This window comes from Zalophus californianus, chromosome 8 (genome assembly GCF_009762305.2).
Source record: "Zalophus californianus isolate mZalCal1 chromosome 8, mZalCal1.pri.v2, whole genome shotgun sequence".
In the NCBI taxonomy this organism is placed as follows: domain Eukaryota; kingdom Metazoa; phylum Chordata; class Mammalia; order Carnivora; family Otariidae; genus Zalophus; species Zalophus californianus.
Window position 1 is genome coordinate 58,945,382 of NC_045602.1, and position 22,913 is coordinate 58,968,294.

At 35.2% G+C, this 22,913-nt stretch overlaps 1 protein-coding gene across 6 annotated transcripts in view; it reads left to right on the forward strand.

The window, feature by feature from the left end:
* The window catches only part of LOC113937823 (WD repeat containing planar cell polarity effector), a 435,562-nt gene that overhangs the window by 345,045 nt on the left and 67,604 nt on the right, over window positions 1-22,913 (forward strand). For all 6 annotated transcript variants that reach the window (XM_027622691.1, XM_027622688.1, XM_027622689.1 and 3 more), the window contains one exon: window positions 16,560-16,722. In XM_027622691.1, the coding sequence (XP_027478492.1) occupies window positions 16,560-16,722 (163 nt within the window). The remainder of the gene's footprint in view (window positions 1-16,559; window positions 16,723-22,913) is intronic.

Consider the following 22,913-nt stretch of genomic DNA (forward strand, 5'->3'; position numbering starts at 1 on the left):
TAAGGGATATTAGGTAGTTTAGTCTTTGTGGATTCAACTGTAGGATTACTGGGATTTTCTTTTTGAGGTGGACCAAACCACAAAACTATGTCTCAGGAAGCCTATTTATCTGACAAGTCAGAAAAGATAAACACCTGTAAGTTGATGTTTAAAGCCCAAACTAGTTTTGAAGTAACAAGAAAGGGAAAGCTAACAGTTCAAATTTCAGTCACTTTTCATCTAAACCCATCAGTGTGTGCACTGGTCCATTAATTATGTGGCCCAGCACAAAATATGTCTTCCCTTTTACTCCAGGATGACAGCTGAGAGGTACGGTTTTAGTTAGGGAGAAAGAAAACTATTTCAAATACTGTATTTGTTGTTCCTACCAAAGTCATGAATGAAAATGAAAAATTCTAATTGAGGATCAAACCAATTGTTTTATTGATCACTCTGATAGAACCAAAATAAATTTGAAGAGATGATCTAAAACCTAGGATTTTAATGGACCCAGCTTTTCCAGGTTAATGAGATATTCTATCTCGTTTTGTTCTATAAAGAGCCACATGGTAAATATTTTAGACTTTGCAGGCCATAGTTTCTGTCACAACTACTCAACCCTGCCATTGGGCAAAAGCAGCTATAGATAATACGTAAATGAATGATCAAGGCTGAGTTCCAATAGAACTTTACTTGTGGGTACTGAAATATAAATTTCATATAAACTCACTTGTCACAAAACATTGTTTTTCTCCCTTCCTACTATCTTCTTTTTTTTTAACATATAATGTATTATTTGTTTCAGAGGTACAAGTCTTACACAATTCACAGGGAAAAATGAAGGGGGGGAAATCAGAGGGGCAGATGAACCATGAGAGACTATAGACTCTGAGAAACAAACTGAGGGTTCTAGAGGGGAGGGGGGTGGGGGATGGGTTAGCCTGGTGTGATGGGTATTAAAGAGGGCACGTACTGGGTGTTATATGCAAACAATGAATTATGGAACACTACATCAAAAACTAATGATGTAATGTATGGTGAATAACATAACATAATAAAATAAAATAAAAACATTTTTCTTTTGACTTTTTTCCAACCATTAAAAATACAAAAATCATTCCTAGCTTATAGATCGGAGAAAAACAGGCATCAGGCTGGATTTAGCCTTGTCATGTTTAACAACCCTTGTTTTGATAGGTTATTTTGATTCTTGTTTCATGGACTTATTTCTATGCTTCAAAGGGAAAATGTGTCGCTGGGATTTTTTAAAAATCTTGTTTTTTAAAAATATTGTTTAAAAATCTTGTTAGCATCTTCGTCTTCAATATTAAATAAGTTCCAAGTAGGGCATGTGATGTGATGAGCAATGGGTGTTATATGCAACTGATAAATTATTGAACACTACATCTGAAACTAATGATGTACTATATGTTGGCTAAGTGAGTTTAAATAAAAATAAGTAAGTCCCTGTTGTTTATAAGCTACCCAGGTTGGTGGTATTCTGGTACAGCAGCCTACATAGAATAAGACAATAATAGGAAACTGTATTTTTGACTGCTTGATGAACAAAACACACCCCGGTGATACAAACTTATAAAGATTTTAAAAAGTTATTTTGGCCCCTCCTGCCCTCTTAAAAGTAGAAAAACCAATTTCTCATAAAAACGAGTAACAGTAAAAGTTACCATCAAATTTTATACACAGTTACTTGTAAAAAATAGAAGAGCAGGATAATTCCCTAGAATGAAAGCACTCCAGAAAAACATGCCCACAAGTACATGAAAATGGACCCTAATATTCTAAAGTAAGCTTAAATAAATTAATACACATTATGAAGTTATGAAAGAACAATATAAATCAGTACTGGAGAAATTCATAACTAAGGTGAGATTTCTTAGAGATGAAAAAAACTAAGAAAATAATTAGAAATAAAAGGGAAAAAAATCATTTCAGAAGTGGAGCTTAAACTAGAAGTATCACAAAACCAAATAAACACAATGCCTTAAAATAACTAGAAAATTTAAAGGAGAAAACACTTGAAAAATAAAAAATAACTGAAGGAAACTATCAGGGCAACTTCCAGAATGGGAGAAAATATTTGCAAATCTTTTATCAGATAAGCAGTTAATATCCAAAATATATAAAGAATTCATACAACTTAATAGCAAAAAACCCTAAACAAGCCAATTAAAAATGGGAAGAGAATCTAATAAGGTGCTCAACATCACTAATCAGCAGGGAAATGCAAATCAAAACTACAACGAGACATCACCTTACACCTGTTAGAATGGCTATTATCAAAAAGACAACAAATAACAACTGTTGGTGAGGATGTGGAAAAAAGGAAACCCTTGTGCCCTGTTAGAATGTACATTGGTGCAGCCAGTATAGAAAACACTATGAAGGTTCCTCAAAAAATTAAAAATAGAACTACCATAAGATCCAGCAATCCCACTTCTAGGTATAAATCCAAAGGAAGTGAAATTAGGATTTTTTTTTTAAGATAGATAGATAGATTGATTGATTGATTGATTGATTTGACAGAAAGAGACACAGTGAGAGAGGGAACACAAGCGGGGGAAGTGGGAGAGGGAGAAGCAGGCTTTCTGCAGAGCAGGGAGCCCGAGGCGGGGCTCGATCTCAGGACCCTGGGATCATGACCTGAGCCGAAGGCAGAAGCTTAACAACTGAGCCACCCAGGTGCCCCAAAATCAGGATCTTGAAGAGAGATCTGCACTCCCATGTTCACTGCAGCATCATTTACATAGCCAAGCAACCTGTGTCCATTGATGGATCAATGGATAAAGAAAATGTGATATATATGTATATATACACACGCACAAACACATACACACACACAATGGAGTATTATTCACCCATAAAAAAGAATGAAATTTTGCCATTTGCAACAACATGGTTGAACTTAGAAGGTATTATGCTAAGTGAAATGTCACACAGAGAAAGACACATACCACATGACTTCATGTTTATGTGGATTCTAAAAAACCAAACAAATGAACAAACAAACCTGGGTGGCTCAGTTGGTTAAACAGCTGCCTTCGGCTCAAGTCATGATCCTGGGGTCCTGGGATCGAGTTCCATATCAGGCTCCCTTCTTGGCGGGAATCTGCTTCTCCCTCTGACCCTTCCCCCTCTCATGCTCTCTCTCTCTCTTTCTCATTCTCTCTCTCTCTCAAATAAATAAAATCTAAAAAAAAAATCCTGAAATGAAGCAAAGCTAACTACATATCCAACTGTTGCCATAATAATGAAGGAATTATTCCAAGTGACTTTTAAAAATACAATATTTGTAACTCTGCATCTCAAATAGGTATACCCCAAGGATAAAAACAGTCTTTCAAAAAAAAATCTTTAACTGTTTTATAATCATATCAGCAGCAGTATTATTGAGAACCCAAGAGTCACACATGTGGTACAGAATAAAGCAAATGATAATGATAATATTATTAAGAACTAAGATTTTCAACATAGGAGAATGGTGATATAAGTACAGTAACACTGATGAAAAAGAAAAATTGCTGGAGACCTGAACTTAAACTGACAATATCAGTATTAAATAATGATGTAGTTTCTATTAAAAAAAAAAAAGAGAGAAAGAGAGAGAGAGAGAGAGAGAGAGAAACCAAACCAAGCATCAAACAAAATAGCACAACAAATGGAAAGATATTGCATGCCCATGGATTGGAAAAACCAATATTGTTAAAATGTCCATACTACCCAAAGCAATCTAGGGACACTTGGGTGGTTCAGTCAGTTAAGTGTCTGACTTCTGATTTCAGCTCAGGTCATGATCCCAGCTCATGAGATCAAGCCCCTCTTCAGACTCTGTGCTGGGTGTGGAGCCTACTTAAGATTCTCTCTCTCTTCCTCTCCTCTCCCAACCCCCCCTACTCCGCTTGCTCTCTGTCTCAAAAATAAATTAATTAAAAAAAAAAAAAACTACCCAAAGCAAACTGTAGATTGTATGGAATCTACAAAAAAAAAAAAAAATTGTATGGAACCGCAAAAGACCTCAAATAGCCAGATCAATCTTGAGAAGAAAATAAAACTGGAGATATCACAATCCCAATTTTCAATATATACTACAAAGCTGCAGGAATCAAAACAGTATGATACTGGCATAATAACAGACATACAGATCCAGGAACAGAATAGAGAGTCCAGAAATAAACTCATACTTTTATAGTCAATCTATGACAAATGAGGCAAGAATATACAATGGGGAAAAGACAGCCTCTTCAACAAATGGTGTTGGGAAAACTGGACAGCTACATAAAAAATGAAAACGGACCACTTTCTTAAGCCATATATAAACTCAAAATGAATGAAAGACCTAAATCTGAGACATAAAACCATAAAACTCCTAGAAGAATATATAGGCAGTAATATCTTTGACATTGGCCGCAGAAACATTTTTCTAGATATGTCTCCTCTGGCAAGGGAAGCAAAAGCAAAATTAAACTACTGGACCAAAACAAAATCTTCTGCACAGTAAAGGAAACCATCCACAAAACAAAAAGACAACCTACTGAATGGGAGAAGATATTTGCAAATGACATATCTGATAAGGGGTTAATAACAAAAATATATAAAGAAGTTATACATCTTGGGGTGCCTGGGTGGCTCAGTTGGTTAAGTGACTGCCTTCAGCTCAGGTCATGATCCCAGAGTCCTGGGATCGAGTCCCACATCAGGCTCCTGGCTCATCGGAGAGCCTGCTTCTCCCTCTGACCCTCTCCCCTCTCATGCTGTTTCTCACTCTCTCTCTCAAATAAATAAATAAATAAAACCTTTAAAGAAAAAAAAAGTTATACATCTTAATCCCCCCCCCAAATAATACAATTGAAATATGGGCAGAGGACCTGAATAGAAATTTTTCCAAAGAAGTCATACAGATAGCCAGTGGACACATGAAGAGATACTCAACATAACTAATCATCAAACTGAAACCACAAAGACATACATACCACCTCACACCTGTGAGAATGTCTAAAATCAAAAAGACAAGAAGTAACGTGTTGGAGAGGATATGGAGGAAAAGGAACTCTTGTGCACTGTTGGTGGGAATGCAAATTGGTGCAGCCACTGTGGAAAACAGTATAGATACTCCTCAGAAAATTAAAAATAGGGGCACCTGCGTTGCTCAGTTGTTAAGTGTCTGCCTTCGGCTCAGGTCATGGTCCCAAGGGTCCTGGGAACAAGCCCCGCGTCGGGCTCCCTGCTCAGCAGGGAGCCGGCTTTTCCCTCTCCCCCACCCCCGCTCATGTTCTCTCTTGCTATCTCTTGCTCTCAAATAAATAAAATCTTTAAAAAATTAAAAATAGAAATAGCATACAATCCAGCATTTCTACTACTATGTATCTACTTAAAATAATACTAAATAAAATAAGTCAGAGAAAGACAAATACCATATGAGTTCATTCATACGTGGAATTTAAGAAACAAATGAACTGAAGAAAAAAAGAGAAACAAGAAAACACACTCTTAAATACAGAAAATGAAGTGGTGGTTGCCAGAGAAGAAGCGGATGAAGGAATGGGTAAAATAAAGTGGATTAAGAGTACATTTACCTTAATAAACACTGAGTAAAAGCATAGAATTGTACCTGAAACTAAGATATTAATATACTTCAATAAAAAATAATAAAAAAGGGGAATCACTTATCTTTTAAGGGATACAATATAAAATATTTCAAGCAAAATGATCTGTCCAGGATTTGCTTCAATTATTATTCCAGTGGTTAGAGTGTGGAAGTGGTAGAGGATTGAGAAGAAATAAGACTGACCATTCCTGGTAATTGTTGAAGCTGGATAACAGAGAACTAGCTAAGGGTTCATTATACTGTTCTCTTTAGTTTCAGACATGTTGAAATTCCATGATAAGATTTCTGGGGTGGGGGGAGGTATGTTTAAATAACAAGCTGGCATAAATAAAAATACCCTTGTAAATACCTTTGTACACATTATGCTAGTGTTTAGGATAAATTTCAAGGTACAGTATTTCTAGGCCAAAGAGAGAAATATTTTTATTTTTATGCATACTGCCAAATTTCCCTGTTGATTTACAACAGTATACAATCAACAGTATACAAGATGCCCATTTCTAAAACCCTTACCAACAATCTGAGAAGTTAGATGACCTGTCCAAGATCGGATGGCACAGCCAAGAATAAAACTCAGATAATGGTTAGTAATTATCATATTGCCTGTGTCAGTTTATTAATTTGAACAGACTTTAAATTTGCAATTGAGTTCAAAAAAGGAGATGTGTGCTAAGAGAACTTATTGCTGTCATACATTTGTGTTCTGAAATAAATGGCACTATTTCCTTGGTTATCTTATACACTGCTCTTTAAATCTCTTCTTTTGTTGGCTTTGCACCTTCAAAGGAGATATCCGTTCCAGTCTAAAATCTCCCAGAGATTTTCAGGGTAAAGTACATTTCAAGATATGCAATACACAGAAGAATGAAAATCTTTTATAACATTGTTTGTTAAACTGACAGCTCTACTTAACAGAAGCCATTAAAATATTTACAAAGTAGCAGCTGCTCTTGTAAAAAAATACAGCTTTTTGGAGGCATAAAAATAAACAAGTTGGTAAGTACAAGGTAAGCCATTTGAAGGCTTCTTTGTGTACACTGCACAACATACAGAAAATTCTGATATTTACAGAGCAATTATACTGTAAAACCTTTTAAGTTAAAAGGACACAGACCAAGTAAGAACTGTTTACAAGAATTCTTCATACTGATCTTTTAAACAATTCAGAAAGCCCCTAGACATAATCTTTTAAGAAGTGTTAGGTTTTTGGTGTTTTTTTCTTTTAAATAAAGCTTTGTTCTTAGAAGATAATTATATACATGTATACATCTAGAAACTGAATTGGGTATATGGACTACCAGTTTAAAATCTTTTGCTTTAGGAAAACAAAACAAAATTCTAGATAATTCCTGCTTTCTAGCAAACACATGAAGTTACCCAATTCAGTAAGCTTTAGCCCAAACTCTTCCTCTCCATAAAAGTAATAGATCACTAAGTCTATAACCTCTCCCTACCCAATCCTCTGGCTTTACCCTAAACAAAATTCTGCCTCTTTGTAGCTTCCTAGTGTAAGACTTTATGCCTTGTTTACTAGGTGGCACCAAACTACTAGTCATGCCTACAACCTTCCCAGAAATTTAGTAAGCTCAGTATTATATTTTTAAATAAAACCACACTAGTACAGCTATAATCTAAGACCATCTGACTTAAAATAGTTAATTTAAGACTAAAAAGACTGTTGAATTAATCTTTTTTTACTAACTGTTCTTCCCTTCTGCTGACATTTCCCCCAACTGCAACAATAATCATTTACTGCTACTGTGCATCTTACTTCCACTTTATATTCAAGAAAGCACAATTTAAGCATTTTATAAGCACAAATAACCCAAAATAAGCCTTTTAGTATCTTCCAAGAACTTTTCCACTCTGCGTCTATGTTGTTAGTCTTTATTTCTTCTGACCATTTCCCTATCCTGCTATCAAACTGTAAGCCCATCAAGGACAGGGATTATTTCATTTTGATGTTTATATCCCCCAATCAATCAGTAGAGCAACCTGCATAGAGCAGACTCTCAATGAAAGTTCGCTTATATGAATAACCAAAGCTTACTTTCACATTTGAAAATGGAACCACCTGAGAACTCTGTTTATTGGCAGAGATTTATACATTCTCATTTCAGGTTTATGAATAGCAAAGAGTAAAAATGGCACATGTAATGGTATTCTGGAAAGTAAGTTTGCTTATGAAAACACTTCCTACAAACATTTTCTTCCTTAAGATAATACTAACAGATCTCCAAGAAGAATTTATTACTGAAAATTATTGGAATCTAAACCATATGTATTTTGTAATGGACATAAAAAAAAAACTGGTAACAATAGGAATTGAGAAAAGGACTCAATGTGAGAATAAATGCAATCATCTTTGTCTACATAAAAGCATTTAGTTTTTTTTTAAGATTTTTTATTTATTTGGGAGAGAGAATGAGAGACAGAGAGCATGAGAGGGAGGAGGGTCAGAGGGAGAAGCAGACTCCCCGCTGAGCAGGGAGCCCGATGTGGGACTTGATCCCGGGACTCCAAGATCATGACCTGAGCCAAAGGCAGTTGCTTAACCAACTGAGCCACCCAGGCGCCCAAGCATTTAGTTTTTACCTGTTACAGTTTTACACACATATTATGGAAACTAATGACTTCGTTGTGGAAGGGGTGACTTCAGAAAGATAGGAAGCTTCAGGCCCCTGTTCTCCCATGAAGACACCAACTTAACAGCAATATAAGAAACAAAATATCTTTGTGAGAACTTTAGAAACGGGGCTATAGGACCCACACCAAGGGGGTAGTTTCCAATAAGAGTAAAAAAGTTCATTGCATTTTGCTTAGCCTACACAATACCTCTCTCCTCGGGCAGCGTGGTACAATAGGAAGACTGTCACCCAGGAACCAGCCCCTCCCTTGAAACAGAAGAAATACAGTGGAACTTAAGTACAGTGTTCTGACTTCTCTGGGAGCTGCACAAGGAACTGATTTCTATCCTTCCTGGCCCAGGGTGTTGATAAGAATGACAGCAGTATAGTTTGCATATCAGGTTGGAGGCCACTGAAAACAGGTGAGGGCCTTGGTGCAATGAAACAGCAGAGGTTCTGCAGTCATGCAGGCAGGCACTAGTCAGAGCAAGAGAATAAGGGCAGAGTAATTTAATAGAAATAGAAACAAAAATCTCTGGGGGGGGAGGGGAAATCAAGACAATCAAAAGCACCCATATATACTAAAATGAAAGCACACACACCCTCAAGGAAGACACATCAGAAAAGGACCGAGAGGCCCCAGAACCTCTAGCTAGTCTGTTTGGTAAAGATCTTTCCCTCAACAAAACCAGTCCATAAAGACTAGGAGAGATGGCTATTTTTTCAAATGAAAAAATCTCAAGAAAAGACAACAAGGCATACAAAGAAACAGAGAAACATGGCTTGATCAAAGGATTAAAAATAAGCTCCAGAAATTGAAGATAAAGAAATGCATATGTATAAAGTTCCTAAGAACTTAAAGTAATTATCATAAAAATGATTTATAACCTTAGAGAGAACACAGGTAACTACACAAATGAGGAAAACAATGCATGAACAAAAAGTGTATCTGCAAAGAGATAGAAAATATTAAAAGAAAAAAAACTCCACAAATTCTGCAGCTGAAAAATATAATAACCGAACTGAAAAATTCATCAAAGGAGTTCAAAAACAGACTTGATCAGGCAGAAGAAAGAACTGGTAAAACTGAACACAGGTCATTTGAATTCTTTGAGTCAGAGAAACAGAAAAAAAGAATGAAGAAAGGTGAAGAGAGCCTAAGAGACGTATGGGACACCATCAAAGAGGCCAACATATGCATTATAGGAGTCCCAGAAGGAAAAGAGAAAGGACAGAGAGTTCATTTGAAAAAAATAATAGCTGAAAACCTCCCAAATCTGAGGAAAGAAATCAAAACACAAACTCAAAAACTCAAATGATTCCAACTAGCAAAACCACAGAGACCTACATTATAACCTAACTGTTAAAAGTCAAAGAGAATCTTGAAAACAGCGAGAGAAAAAGGACTCATCATGTACAGAGGAGCCTCAGTAAGATTATCAGATTTCTCAGCAGAAACCTTGCTTTTACAAGATTACAAGAGAATGGGATAGTATACTAAAAGTGCTAGAAGAAAAAAACTACCAACCAAGATTATTGTGTCCTGTAAAAATGTGCTTTGAAACTGAAGAAGAAATTAAGATCTTCCCAAATAAAAACTGAAGAAATTCAGTACCACTTATCTGCCATACAAAAAAAAAAAAAAAAATGCTAGAGAGTCCTGCAAATTGAAACAGAAAAATGCTAGACAGCAACATGAAGTCATATGAAAGTATAAGGTTACCCAGTAAAGAAAGCTAAATACATGAACAAATATAGAATCCTGTATTATTAACTGCATAAATCTACTTTTAATTCTTATATAGACTATAAAAGACAAAAACTCCCCAAAACCCTGTAAATCTATGTTAACAGGTACACAATATATAAAGATATAATTTGTAACAATAACAAATGACAGGGGCAGAACTGTAAAGGAGTAAGGTTTTTGTGTGTAATTAAAGTTATCAGTTTAAAATAGATTTTTTAACTTTTAAAATATTTTATGTAATCAAAATTATAGCCAAAAGAAAAACTATAGAATGCACAAAAAAGGAAATCAGCATATCAGCATATCACTACCAAAAAACAAACAAAAAACACAAAGAAATAAAAAAAAATGCAGTAAGACAAAGGACAAAAAAGCTGTAAGACATTAGAAAACAAGTACCAAAATGTCATTGGTAAATCCTTCTGTATCAATAATTAGTTTAAATGTAAATGGATTAAAATCCCCAATCAAAAAACAGATTGGCTGAGTAGATTAAAAAAACAAGATCCAACAACAGGCTGAAAGTGAAAGGATGGAAAAAGATATTCTGTACAAATGATAAGACAGCAGAGTTGTCTAATATCAGACAAATAGATTTTAAGTCAAAAACTGTCACAAGAGACAGAGAAGTGTATTATATAATGATAAAAAGAACAACTCACAAAGAGAATATAACAATTATAAATATTTATTTAGCAAAAACTGACAGAATTGATAAGAGAAATGGAGAGTAACAAAATAATAGTGGGAGACTTCAATACCCATCTTTCAATAATAGAAGAACAACCAGACAGAAGATCAGTAAGAGAGGAATTGAACAATACTATACACCAAGTGGACCTAACAGACATATGCAGAACACTCACACAACAATGTAAAATATATTCTTCTCAAGTGCACATGGAACATTCTGCTGGACAGACCTTAAGTCAGGCACAAAAACCCAAGTATTAACAATATTAAAAAGACTGCAATCATAAAGGTATCTTTTCTTAACACAGTGGAATAAAACTAGAAATCTACAGCAGAAGGAAAACTAAAAATCTGTAAATATGTGTGTATTAGGGTTCTCCAGAGAAACAGCACAAATAGAATATATATATAGATACACGAGGGGATTTATTATGAGAATTGGCTCACATGATTGTGGAGACTGAGAAGTCCCACAATATGCCATCTGCAAGCTTGAGAACCAAGAAAGCTGGTGGTGTAATTCAGTCCCGAGTGTGAAGGCCTGAGAACCAGATGAGCCAAGGGTATAACTCCCAGTCTGGGGCCAAAGGCTTGAGAAGGGGGAGGAGGGGAGGATGGGGTTGGGCACCACTGGTACAAGTTCCAGAGACCAAAGGCCCATGAACCAGGAGTTCCAATGTCAGAAGGCAGGAGAAGATGGATATACCAGTTAAGAAAAAAAGGGACAATTCGTCCTTTCTCTGTTTTTTTTTGTTCCATTTGGGCCTTCAGTAGACTGGATGGTAACTGTCCACATTGGTAAGAGTAGACTTCTTTACTCATTCTACTGATTCAAATGCTAATTGCTTCATGAACCCACTCACAGACATACCCAAAAATAATGTTTTACTGCCTACAGGCATCCCTTAGCTCAGTCAAGTTGACACATAAAATTAACCATCATAACATGGAGATTAAACAACACACTTTTAAATAACCAATGGGTCAAAGAAGAAATCACAAGGGAAATTAGAAAATATCTTGAGAAAAATGAAAATGAAAACACAACATACCCAAACTTATGGGATGAAGCAAAAGCAGTGCTAAGAGAGTTTATATCATTAAATGTTTACATTAAGAAGAAGAAAGATCTCAGATCAACAACCTAACTTTACACCACAGGAACTAGAAAAAGAACTAAGCCCCAAGTCAACAGAAGGAAGCAAATAACAAAGATCAAAGCTGAAATAAATGAAATGGAGACCAGAAAAACAATAGCAAAGACCAAGGAAACTAAGAGTTGTTTTTTTCAACTTCAACAAAAATTGACAAATCATTAGCTAGATTAAGGAAAAAAAAGGAATGACTCAAAAAATGAAAATCAAAAATGAAAGGGGCTGTTACAACAAATACCACAGAAATAAAAAGGATTCTAAATATACTATGAACAATTGCATGCCCACAAATTGTAAAACCTAGAAGAAATGGATAAATTCTAGAAATGGTTAAATCAAAAAGAAAAGTCCAGGACTTGATGGCTTTACTGGAAATTCTACTACACATTAAAAGAAGAATTAACACCAATCCTTCTCAAACTTGTACAAAAATTTGAAAAGGAAACACATCCCAAACTCATTCTATGAAGTCATCATTGCTCTATTACTGACAATACTGATTTCATCTTTGGCCCTCCATCTTGTTCATGTTCACTTGATGACCTCACTTGGGGTGACATATTCCAGACCCCTTGGAGATTAATATACATACCTTAGAAAGCCTGCCAAGGTCAGGATAGCGGGGGAGGCATGTTCTGGCCTCCCATGAATCTGTTAGCAATAACACAGTCTTTCTCTTGCCTGACACACAGGTGGTGCCACTGGATCTAATTAAAGGTTAGCTGTCAATTAGGTGCATGCATCCCTTTGAGGTGCATGTGAACCCTCTGATCTCACTGCACTGTCCTTCTTTGTGTCCCCTTGCTCTAATAAAATCTATGGACTAAGGTCTGGATCTTGTGGAGAATAACTGTGCAGCTGCCATGAATCATCCTCTACCTGATCTCCCCCATCAGTAAGTTATCCTTAATAAAACTCTGTGTAAACTGTATAGAGTCACCTCCTTTGTTTTCCTGTCTCAAAGTGCCTTCTCAATTTAGGGATATTTTGATGTCCCTCCCCCACTCTCTTAGCACCCTAAAACCAAAGCCAGACAAAGGCACTAAGGAACAGACCAATATCTCTGATGAACATTGATACAAAATTCTTAACAAAATACTACTAAACCAAATTCAGCAGCATATTAAAAAGACTATATTCCAGGGCGCCTGGGTGGCTCAGTTGGGTTGGGTGACTGCCTTCGGTTTGGGTCATGATCCCGGAGTCCTGGGATCAAGTCCCACGTCGGGCTCCCAGCTCAGCGGGGAGCCTGCTTCTCCCTCTGACCCTCTCCCCTCTCGTGCTGTTTCTCTCTCTCAAATAAATAAATAAAATCTTTTTTTAAAAAATAAATAAATAAATAAATAAAAATAAAAAAACTATACTCCAAGTAATTTATTTCTGAAATGCAAGGATAGTTCAACCTACAAAAATAAATTGATTTAATACCACATTAACAGAATAAGGGACAGAAACTATATATTTCTCAATTGATACAGAAAAGGCATTTGGCAAAACTCAATACCCATTTTTGAAAGAAACTCAGTAAACTAAATCTAGAAGGAAACTACCTTGACATAAAAAAGACCCATACTAAAATTATTAAAATCCCACAGCTAACATCATAGTCAATAGTGAAAAACTGAAAGCGTTTCCTCTACAATCATGAACAAGATGAGGATGCCCTCTTCTCTATTTCTTTTCAACACAGTACTGGAAGTCCCAGCCAGAGCAATTGGGAAATAAAATAAATAAAAGGCATCGAAATCAGAAACAGACTCTTAACTGCAGAGAAGAAACTGATGATTGCCAGAGGGGAGGTGGGTGGGAGGATGGGTAAAACAGGTGATGGGGATTAAGGAGTGTGCTTGCTGTGATAAGCACTGGGTATTGTATGGAAGTGTTGAATCACTGTATAGTATACCTGAAACTAATATTACACTATATGTTAAGTAACTAGAATTTAAATAAAAACCTTAAAAAATTTTTTAGTGAACAATTTGTAAAGAAAATTTTAAAAATAATTCTGTTTATAAGAGCATCAAGAAAAATAAAAATCTTAGGAATAAACCTAAGGAGGTGAAAGACTTATACACTGAAAAGTAGAAAACACTGCTGAAAGAAAATAAACACAGTACTAAGTGAAAAAGCATCCCTTTTGTGTATGGGTTGTAGGATTTATTTTTAAAATGTCCATACATCCCAAAGGAATCTACAGAGTCAATGTAATCCTTATCAAAATCCCAATGACATATTTTACAGAGACAGAAAAACCCATCCTAAAATTCATATGGAATCTCAAGAGACCCTGAAGAATTAAAGTAATTTTAAGAAATAATAAAGCTGAAGGACTCACACTTCATTTCAAAACTCACTACACAAAGCTACAGTAATCAAAACAATATAATACTGGCATAAAAACAGACAGATAGACTGATGCAATAAAATAGCCCAGAAATAAACCCTTACATATATGGTCAAATGATTTTCAACAAGGGTTCTGGGTCCATTCAGTGGGGAGAAGGAAAATCTTTTCAACAAATGGTGCTTGGAAAACTGGATGTCCATATTTTAAAAAATGAAGTTGGACCCTTAACTTGTACCATATATGAAAATTAACTCAAAATGTATCAAAGACCTAAATGTAAAACCTAAACCACAAAACTTTTAGGGAAAAAAACAGGGAGAAAGTTTCATGACATTGGATTTGGCAATGGTTACCAAAAGTATAGGCAACAAAAGTAAAAATAAATTGGACTGCATCAAAATTTAAAACTTTTATTCATCAAAGGACATTATCAATGGAATGAAAAGGCAACCCATGAAATGGGAGAAAATACTTGAAAATCATATATCTGATAAGGGATTAATACCCACAATATATAAAGTACTCCTAAAACTCCACAACAAAAATCAAACAACCTGATTCAAAAATGGGCAAATGGACTTGAATAGATATTTCACCAATGAAGATAAATAAATGGTCAATAAGGACATGAAAAAATGTTCAACATCACTGATAATTATGGAAATGCAAAATCAAAACCATAACAAGTTATCATCTCATACCCATTAGAATGGCTATAATAAAAAAAAAAAATATACCAAAATGACAAGTGTTGGGTGCCTGGGTGGCTCAGTTGGTTAAGCGACTGCCTTCGGCTCAGGTCATGATCCTGGAGTCCTGGGATCGAGTCCCACATTGGGCTCCCTGCTCAGCGGGGAGTCTGCTTCTCCCTCTGACCCTCTTCCCTCTCGTGCTCTCTATCTCTCATTCTCTCTCTCTCAAATAAATAAATAAAATCTTAAAAAAAAAAAAGACAAGTGTTGGCAAAGTTGTGGAAAAATTGGAGCACTGTTGGTAGGATTGTAAAATGGTGCAACCACAATGAAAACAACATGGTGGTTCATTAATTAAAAACAGTTGGGGCACCTGGCTGGCTCAGTCGGAGAAGCATGTGACTCTTGATCTGGGGGTTGTGAGTTTGAGCCCCACATTCTGTGTAGAGATTACTTAAATAAAACTTTACATTTAATTAAAGAAATTAATTAAGAAATTAAAAATAGAACTTACATATGACCCAGCAACCCCACTTATAGCTATGTATCTAAAGGAATTATAATCAGGGTATCAAAAAGATATCTGCACACCCATATTCATAACAGAATTATTCACAATAGCCAAAAGCTGGAAGCAATCCAGATTTCCATGGATGGGCAAATGGATAAACAAAATGTGGTATATACATACGGTGGAATATCATTCAGCCTTAAAAAGGAAGGGAATCCTAAAACATGGATAAACCATGAGGACATTATGCAAAGGGAAATATGCCAGTCACATAAATGCAAATACTATATGATACCACTTAAATGAAGTATCCAAAGTAGTCAGATTTATAGAAACAAAAAGCAAAATAGTGGTTACCAGGGCTTAGAGGAAGGGAAAGAAAAATAAGGAGTTGTTTAATGGGTGTACAGTGTCAATTTTACAAGCAGAAAAAAATTTTGGAGATCTATTGCACAATAAGATGAATATACTTACTACTACTGAACTGCACGCTTAGAAAATGGTTAACATGGCAAAAAAAAAAAAAAATACACACACATAGTGTGGTCCTAAGAGCTTTTAGACTTTAATAAAGTTTGTTTTTTCAGATATATTTTTCACAACTTCAACATGTTTCACAATTTTTCTAAACAATGCCCTAAGCTGCCAATTTTAAAGTTTGCTCTGTACATCTGTATGACGTGGGAACAGCAAACTCTCTATACACATTAAGATGAGTAAATATTGGAAAAGATACATTCCTATAAAAGATACTTTCCTTTTTTGCTTTCAAACTGTGTTCTATATGTGGGATGTAAAATAATTCACTTCTATTTTCCAATATAATAAAGTATTCCAGTAGTTAACAACAACAAAAAATATTTGATTAATAAAATGCTGGTTAAAAACACTATGAATGGGGAAGTTATAAATGAATTTTTAAAATGTGAATTTGAAAACATTAATTCATTCAATTATCAAATGTGAACTTGAAAACATTTATTCAGTTATCAAATTCCCCTGGTTGAGCTAAGTGTCAGAAGAAGAGAAGTCATATAGGGAGTAGGACTATAAGTTTTACACTATATAGTTAACAAATTTTTAAAAAGTTTCATTGGGATATGCAGAAGTTTTCCTGTAATCATAAAGGAGCTAGCAGAAATCTTACTGGATTTTGACTCATATGTTGATCATTTTTTAACAGAACTCCTGGGGCCTTTGGACAGAGGAGATATGCTAAATGAAGCTTTTGTTGGCCTATCTTTAGTTCCTCAAGGAGAAGACATATTTACAGATAACCTCCCTCCCTTTTGTTCAATCCATAAACATATTATTCAACAAAGAACACTGAATGTCTCTTCTAATAGGTAAGATATGTTGAATTGAGAAAAGTGCTCCACAGTGTTTAGTATTAAACAATTTAAATATACCCTGTTGAAATCCAAACTAATAGTTAAGCAAGAATATTTCAAAATGTCAAAGAAAAAAATGTGCATTTTCTCATGGCGATGACTTTGCAGTAGTTTGGTCATGCGAGAGCAGGTATGATGGAGGAAGAATTCAATGTAAACAGAATACTGTTAGAATGAATGTTATTCCAGGCCAAGATGAACATGAAATTACTATAACATATCAAATTCTATTTTTATTCTGTTGTTAAATTTTAGAATTGTTAGATTATTAAATTAAAATATTAATTTTTAGTATGTTTAGTATATTTAGTTTGTAACTCATATGATCGTACTTATGCAACTTTGCCATTAGTTTCTGAAATCTGATAAATGATAATTTCATAACTATCCAGCTGATTATATGGGTTATTGAGAAAATAAACAGGATAAATGTGAAAAAAAATATGAGACAAAGTAATATTATTTGTAATGGTAATTACGTTAGTCACTATTATAATTTGCTCTGAAGCAAAGGTCAACAAACGTTTTATGTAAAGCACCAGATATTAGGCTTTGTGGATCATACAGACTCTATCACAACACTCAACTCTGCCATTGTAGTATGAAAGCAGCCACAGACAATACATTAATAAATGAGAGTGGCTGTGTTACAATAAAACTTTATTTACAAAAACAGGCAGTGGGCAGGATTTGGCCCCCATTCTGCAGTTTACACACCTGCTCCTGAGGATCCCAACTTATATACAATAATTGTGAAGAGGCCGTATTTTTTATATATATCATATGAAATATAAGCCATATATTTCATATTATACATATATACACTCATAATATCCTTGAGGAAAATGCCTCAAACTACATAGTTTAATTAATACTAAATAAAGGAGAATTTCCAGGTATGGCAGAGTTTAGAGGTAAGTAAATCTTCTCCCCAGGAAACAATGATAAAACTGGACAAAAATTACCATTTCAGAACTCTGGAAATCAAATAGGAGCAAACAAGAGTTTGATAAGCATTATTCATGAAAAAATGCTGAACTTCTAGTAATAAAGGGGAAATCTGATGTTCTGGGGCTGCTCCCATCCTTCCTTTCTTGACCCCCAAGCTAGTTCAGCCTTGTAGTTCTACTAGGGTAGGACAGCTGTGAAAAACAACAGCTGACTTGATTTGGAGCTTAGAGTGGAAAAACCCTGCCCAGCGGCATTATCAATAAAACAGCAAACTAACTGTCAGTAAAAGTAACAAACTTGATAGGAAGTGAACAGGGAAAGCCACAGCCCTACTAGCCTGCTTAAGTCAAGTGACAGAACGGGAGACTAGCCAAAAAATTTTTAACAGGAAGATCTGGAATAAGAATCAGAGAGGGTCTAATTAAGCTCTCTACACATTCCTGATGGAGTTGTATGACCTCTTATTTTTTGGCTCCCTTTTATCTTGTGGGACCCTAAATTTTCCCCTTTTGCTTCTTTCTTCCTTCATACCCAACTGTCAGAAGGTGCCTCTCCCTTTTTGCCTTTTTTCACCCACCCATCTCCCCACCACAGAAGCTGTGCATTTAAAAAACTACCCCTTCACACTGCATGGTGTAGTTCATGCTCTAATCTACAAGAACAGCAGGATGTGGAGATCATGCCCTGAGATTTGGCATTTTTTCCATTTTATTTACAATTGTCTGGAAGTTCTCTGTCAAGTCATGCTAAAGGTGGGGCTTTCATGTAGTTTCTTTTCTTCTTTTATTATGTTCTATATCATTTATAGAGGAAGTACTGGGAAGTGCAAAGGAAGGCAGCCAGTATTGTCTTCAACTACCTGGAAGTCCTACTTCTTTTTTTTTTTTTTAATTTTTTTATTGTTATGTTAATCACCATATATTACATCATTAGTTTTTGGTGCAGTGTTCCATGATTCATTGTTTGTTCATAACACCCAGTGCTCCATGCAGAACGTGCCCCCCTCAATACCCATCACCAAGCTAACCCATCCCCCTACGCCCCTCCCCTCTAGAACCCTCAGTTTGTTTTTCAGAGTCCATCATCTCTCATGGTTCGTCTCCCCCTCTGACATACTCCCCTTTTCTTGGAAGTCCTACTTCTTTATTTACTGTTTTAAAAATGATTTTACTGGGGTATAATTTACATGCACCATAAAATTTGCCCCCTGTAAGTATACAATTCAATGTTTGCTAAATTTATAAAATTATGCAATTTATAAAATTATGCAACTACCACCAGAGTCGTTTCCATTGCCACAAAGTTCCCTTGTGCCAACTTACAGTGCATTCCCACTCCTACCTCCAGCCTGAGCCAGTCACTGGTCACTTTCTGCCTCTACAGGAACTTCATATAAATGAAATCATATAGTCTGGAAACTTCATATAAATGAATTCATACAATATGTTGTCTTTTGTGTCAGGCTTCTTTCACTTAGCATTATGGTTTCTGAGGTTCATACATGTTGTAGCATGTAGTTTATTCCTTTTTCGTTTCTGAATAGTATTCCATTGTATGAATATACCACATTTTGTTTATCTACTCACCAGCTGCTGGATATTTTTAATTACTTCCAGATTTGGGCTATTGTGAATAATGTTGTTATAAATATTCATATATAAGTCTTCAAGGGGACATGTTTTCATTTCCCATGGGTAGATATCTAGGAGTGGAATTGCTGGATCATATTTTAAGTTTATATTTATCTTGTTAGTTTTTAGAAATTACCAAATTGTTTTTCCAAAGTGACTATAACATTTTAAATACCCATCAGCAATGTACAAGGGTTCCAGTTTCTCTATATCCTCACCTGTGGTTGGTATTGTCAGTCTTTTTGATTATAATCATTCTACTGGGTATAAAGTAGTATCTCATTATAATTTTAATTTGCATTTCCCTAATGACTAACGATGCTGAGCATTTTTATGTGATTATTAGCCATTAGTATATCTTCTTTGGTGAAATATCTATTCAAAACTTTGTCCATTTTCAAATAAGTTCTCTTATTATTGAATTATAAGACCTCTTTACATATTCTTAATTGTAATCAGATATATGATTTGCAAATATTTTCTCTCAGTCTGTGGCTTGCCCTTTCATTTCCCTAATCGTGTCTTTTGAAGTGCAAAAGTTTCAAATTTTGGTAAAACCCAATGTAGTTATGGTTTCTTTTATTGATTATGCTTTTGTTTTGTATAGAAGAATTTTTTTCTAACTTAAAATCACAAAATTTTCTCTTATGTTTTCTAATGGAAATGTTATAGCTTTAGCTTTTGCACTCAAGTCCATTTTGAGTTCATTTTTATATTTGATGTGATATAAAGTGTTTAAGTTCATTATTTTGTACATGAAAATCCAGTTGCCTTTATACGTTTGTCAAAAATCAGTTGAACATAGGTGTAAAGATTTATTTCTGGATTTGGCATTCTGTTCCATTGGTCTCTATATCTACTTTTACACAAACAAGTGCCAGACTTAGCTATACTGAGGGCTCCATGAACGAGAATCTCCCAAAATACATTCCAATACCACAAAAATAAACAGGAAATAGATGAACAGTTCTATACAGTTACTTCAAAGAAACAGAAAATGAAACCAACACATACCAATTGAGAAAAATTCTCAACCCCCAAAACAACTATGAAATAGAAGAGAACTACAACACTCCATGCAAAATTAAATATATTCAAACAAGCAGCTGGGTACATGGAAACCCACTCTGAATTAGAAGGACAAAAACTAAGAGGAAGAGCTGGGAGTAGGAAAGGAGGAAGTTCATTGCATTCAAGAAAGAAAAGAAAGAAAAATATCTTAAAAATGAAATATTGCAAGGCACCCAAATGGGAATAAATTCAAATTGAAATTTAATAAAAGGCACTGAAAAAGGCAGAAAACAAGACAATGAAAAGGAGATAAAGAAAAAAAAAGACAAGGGAGAAAGTAATGGAAAAACAAATAAGGCAAAGAAGTAAGAGCATTTGTACAATTTGATTCATTGGAAACAGAATTAATATTTAAAACTATAATCCAGAGAAATGTTTCAGAAATAAATTTTTTTTAAAAGATTTTGGTTTACATATCAAAAGATTATACCAAGATGCACCTGGGTGGTGGCTGTTGAGACTTCAGCTCAGGTCATGATCCCAGGGTCCTGGGATTGAGCCCCACATCAGGCTCCCTGCTCAGCAGGGAGTCTGCTTCTCCCTCTCCCTCCGCTCTCCCTCCCACTCATGCTCTCTCTCTTTCAAATAAATAAAATCTTAAAAAAAAGATTATATATACCAAGTGCCTGAGAAAAATTATTATAATAATCAGTTCGAAGACATATCTTAACAAAACTCTTAGATTTCAAAGATTAGTTTTAAAAATCTGCAAAGGCCTCCTGGTAGAAAGATCAAATAACTTGCAAATGCAGAAGAATTAAACAAGCATCACCCTTTTCAAAAATTAAATACAAGGTAAGACAAAAGTAGAGCAGCGATTTTTAAAAACTCAGTGAAAAGAAGTGTAAACTAATGATTTTATAGCTATCCAAGCTCTCTTTCAAGTATCAAGGCTAAAGAAAAATAGTTTTCATGAACCCTTCTTGAGGAACATACTAAAGGAAGAGCTTCATCCAACCATGAGATAACTGGAAAAACTTCAGCAAAAGAACTAATTCCGAACATTTTAATACATATAAATGTAGACAGAAGACCAAAACAAGGGGCGCCTGGGTGGCGCAGTCAATTGAGCTACAGACTTTTGGTTTTGGCTTAGGTCATAACCTCAGGGTCCTGGGATCAAGCCCTGCCATGGGCTCTGCAGTGGGTATGGAGTCTGCTTAAGGATTTTCTCTCTCCCCCTCCCACTACTTACGCATACATCTACGCATGCTCTCTCTTTCTCAAACAAATAAATAAATCCTAAAAAAAAAAAAAAAAAAAAAGACCAAAACAGGAGAGTGGAGAGATGAATGTGGAAGACTCTTAAATAGAAATGATACAACTGAAAAAATGGGAGAGGAACAAAGAGTGAAAGAGAAAAGTAGAATAAACTCTGATTGTTGTATAGACATAGGTGGGAGTTAAAAGACAACAATAAACATTGATACATCAGATAATGAAAGGTTAACTAAGAAGAGACTAAGGGCATTAGAAAAAACATTAGTACAAAGGTAAATACTAAAACTAAATACAAACTTTCCCAAAAAATACACCCACTTAAATATAAGAATCACACCCACTTAAGAAATGTAAGCAAATATTACAAAATTCACATAATTATAAAATATTCAAAGAGAGATCAAGTATATCAGTCATATCAATTAATATAAATAGACTTAACTCCTCTATTAAGAGAAAAAGATTTTCAGTATGCCCACAAACCAAGATCCAGCTATATTCTGTATACAAGAGACATCTAGGAGGGCACCTGGGTGGCTCAGTTGGTTGAGCATCCAACTTTGGTTTCAGCTCAGATCATGATCTCATGGGTTGTGAGACTGAGCCCTGCTTCAGGTTCCACATTCAGCAGGGAGTCTGCTAGAAGATTCCCTCCCTCTGCCCCTCCCCCAACTTGTGCTAAAATAAATCCATCTTTAAAGAGATATATCTAAAATAAATTGATCTAGGGGCGCTTGTGTGGCTCAGTTGTTAAGCGTCTGCCTTCGGCTAAGGTCATGATCCCAGGTTGCTGGGATCGAGCCCACATTGGGCTTCCTGACTTGGCGAGAAGCCTGCTTCTCCCTCTCCCACTCCCCCTGCTTGTGTTCCCTCTCTTGCTGTCTTTCTCTGTCAAATAAAAAAACAAAATAAAATAAATTGATCTAGAAGAACTAAAAATGAAGAAATGGGAAAAGATATCCTAGGCAAATGAAAATAAGAAACCAACAGAACTCCTGGTTATAAAAAGAACAGAATTAAAGCCCCCAAGTATTAAATATTGACAAAGAAATACTAACATCCAAATTTCACAACAAAGATACAACCAGTATGTAAGCACCAACTAACAAAGAAACCACCTCTATGAAGTTACATCTATAAGAAATGCAAGGGGACATAGACACTAATAACAGGAGACTTTAACTCATTATTCTTATTACAAAATAGATTAGGCAAAAAATAAGGAGAAAGAATACCTAAACAACATAATGAGTAATATAATATTATGGATAT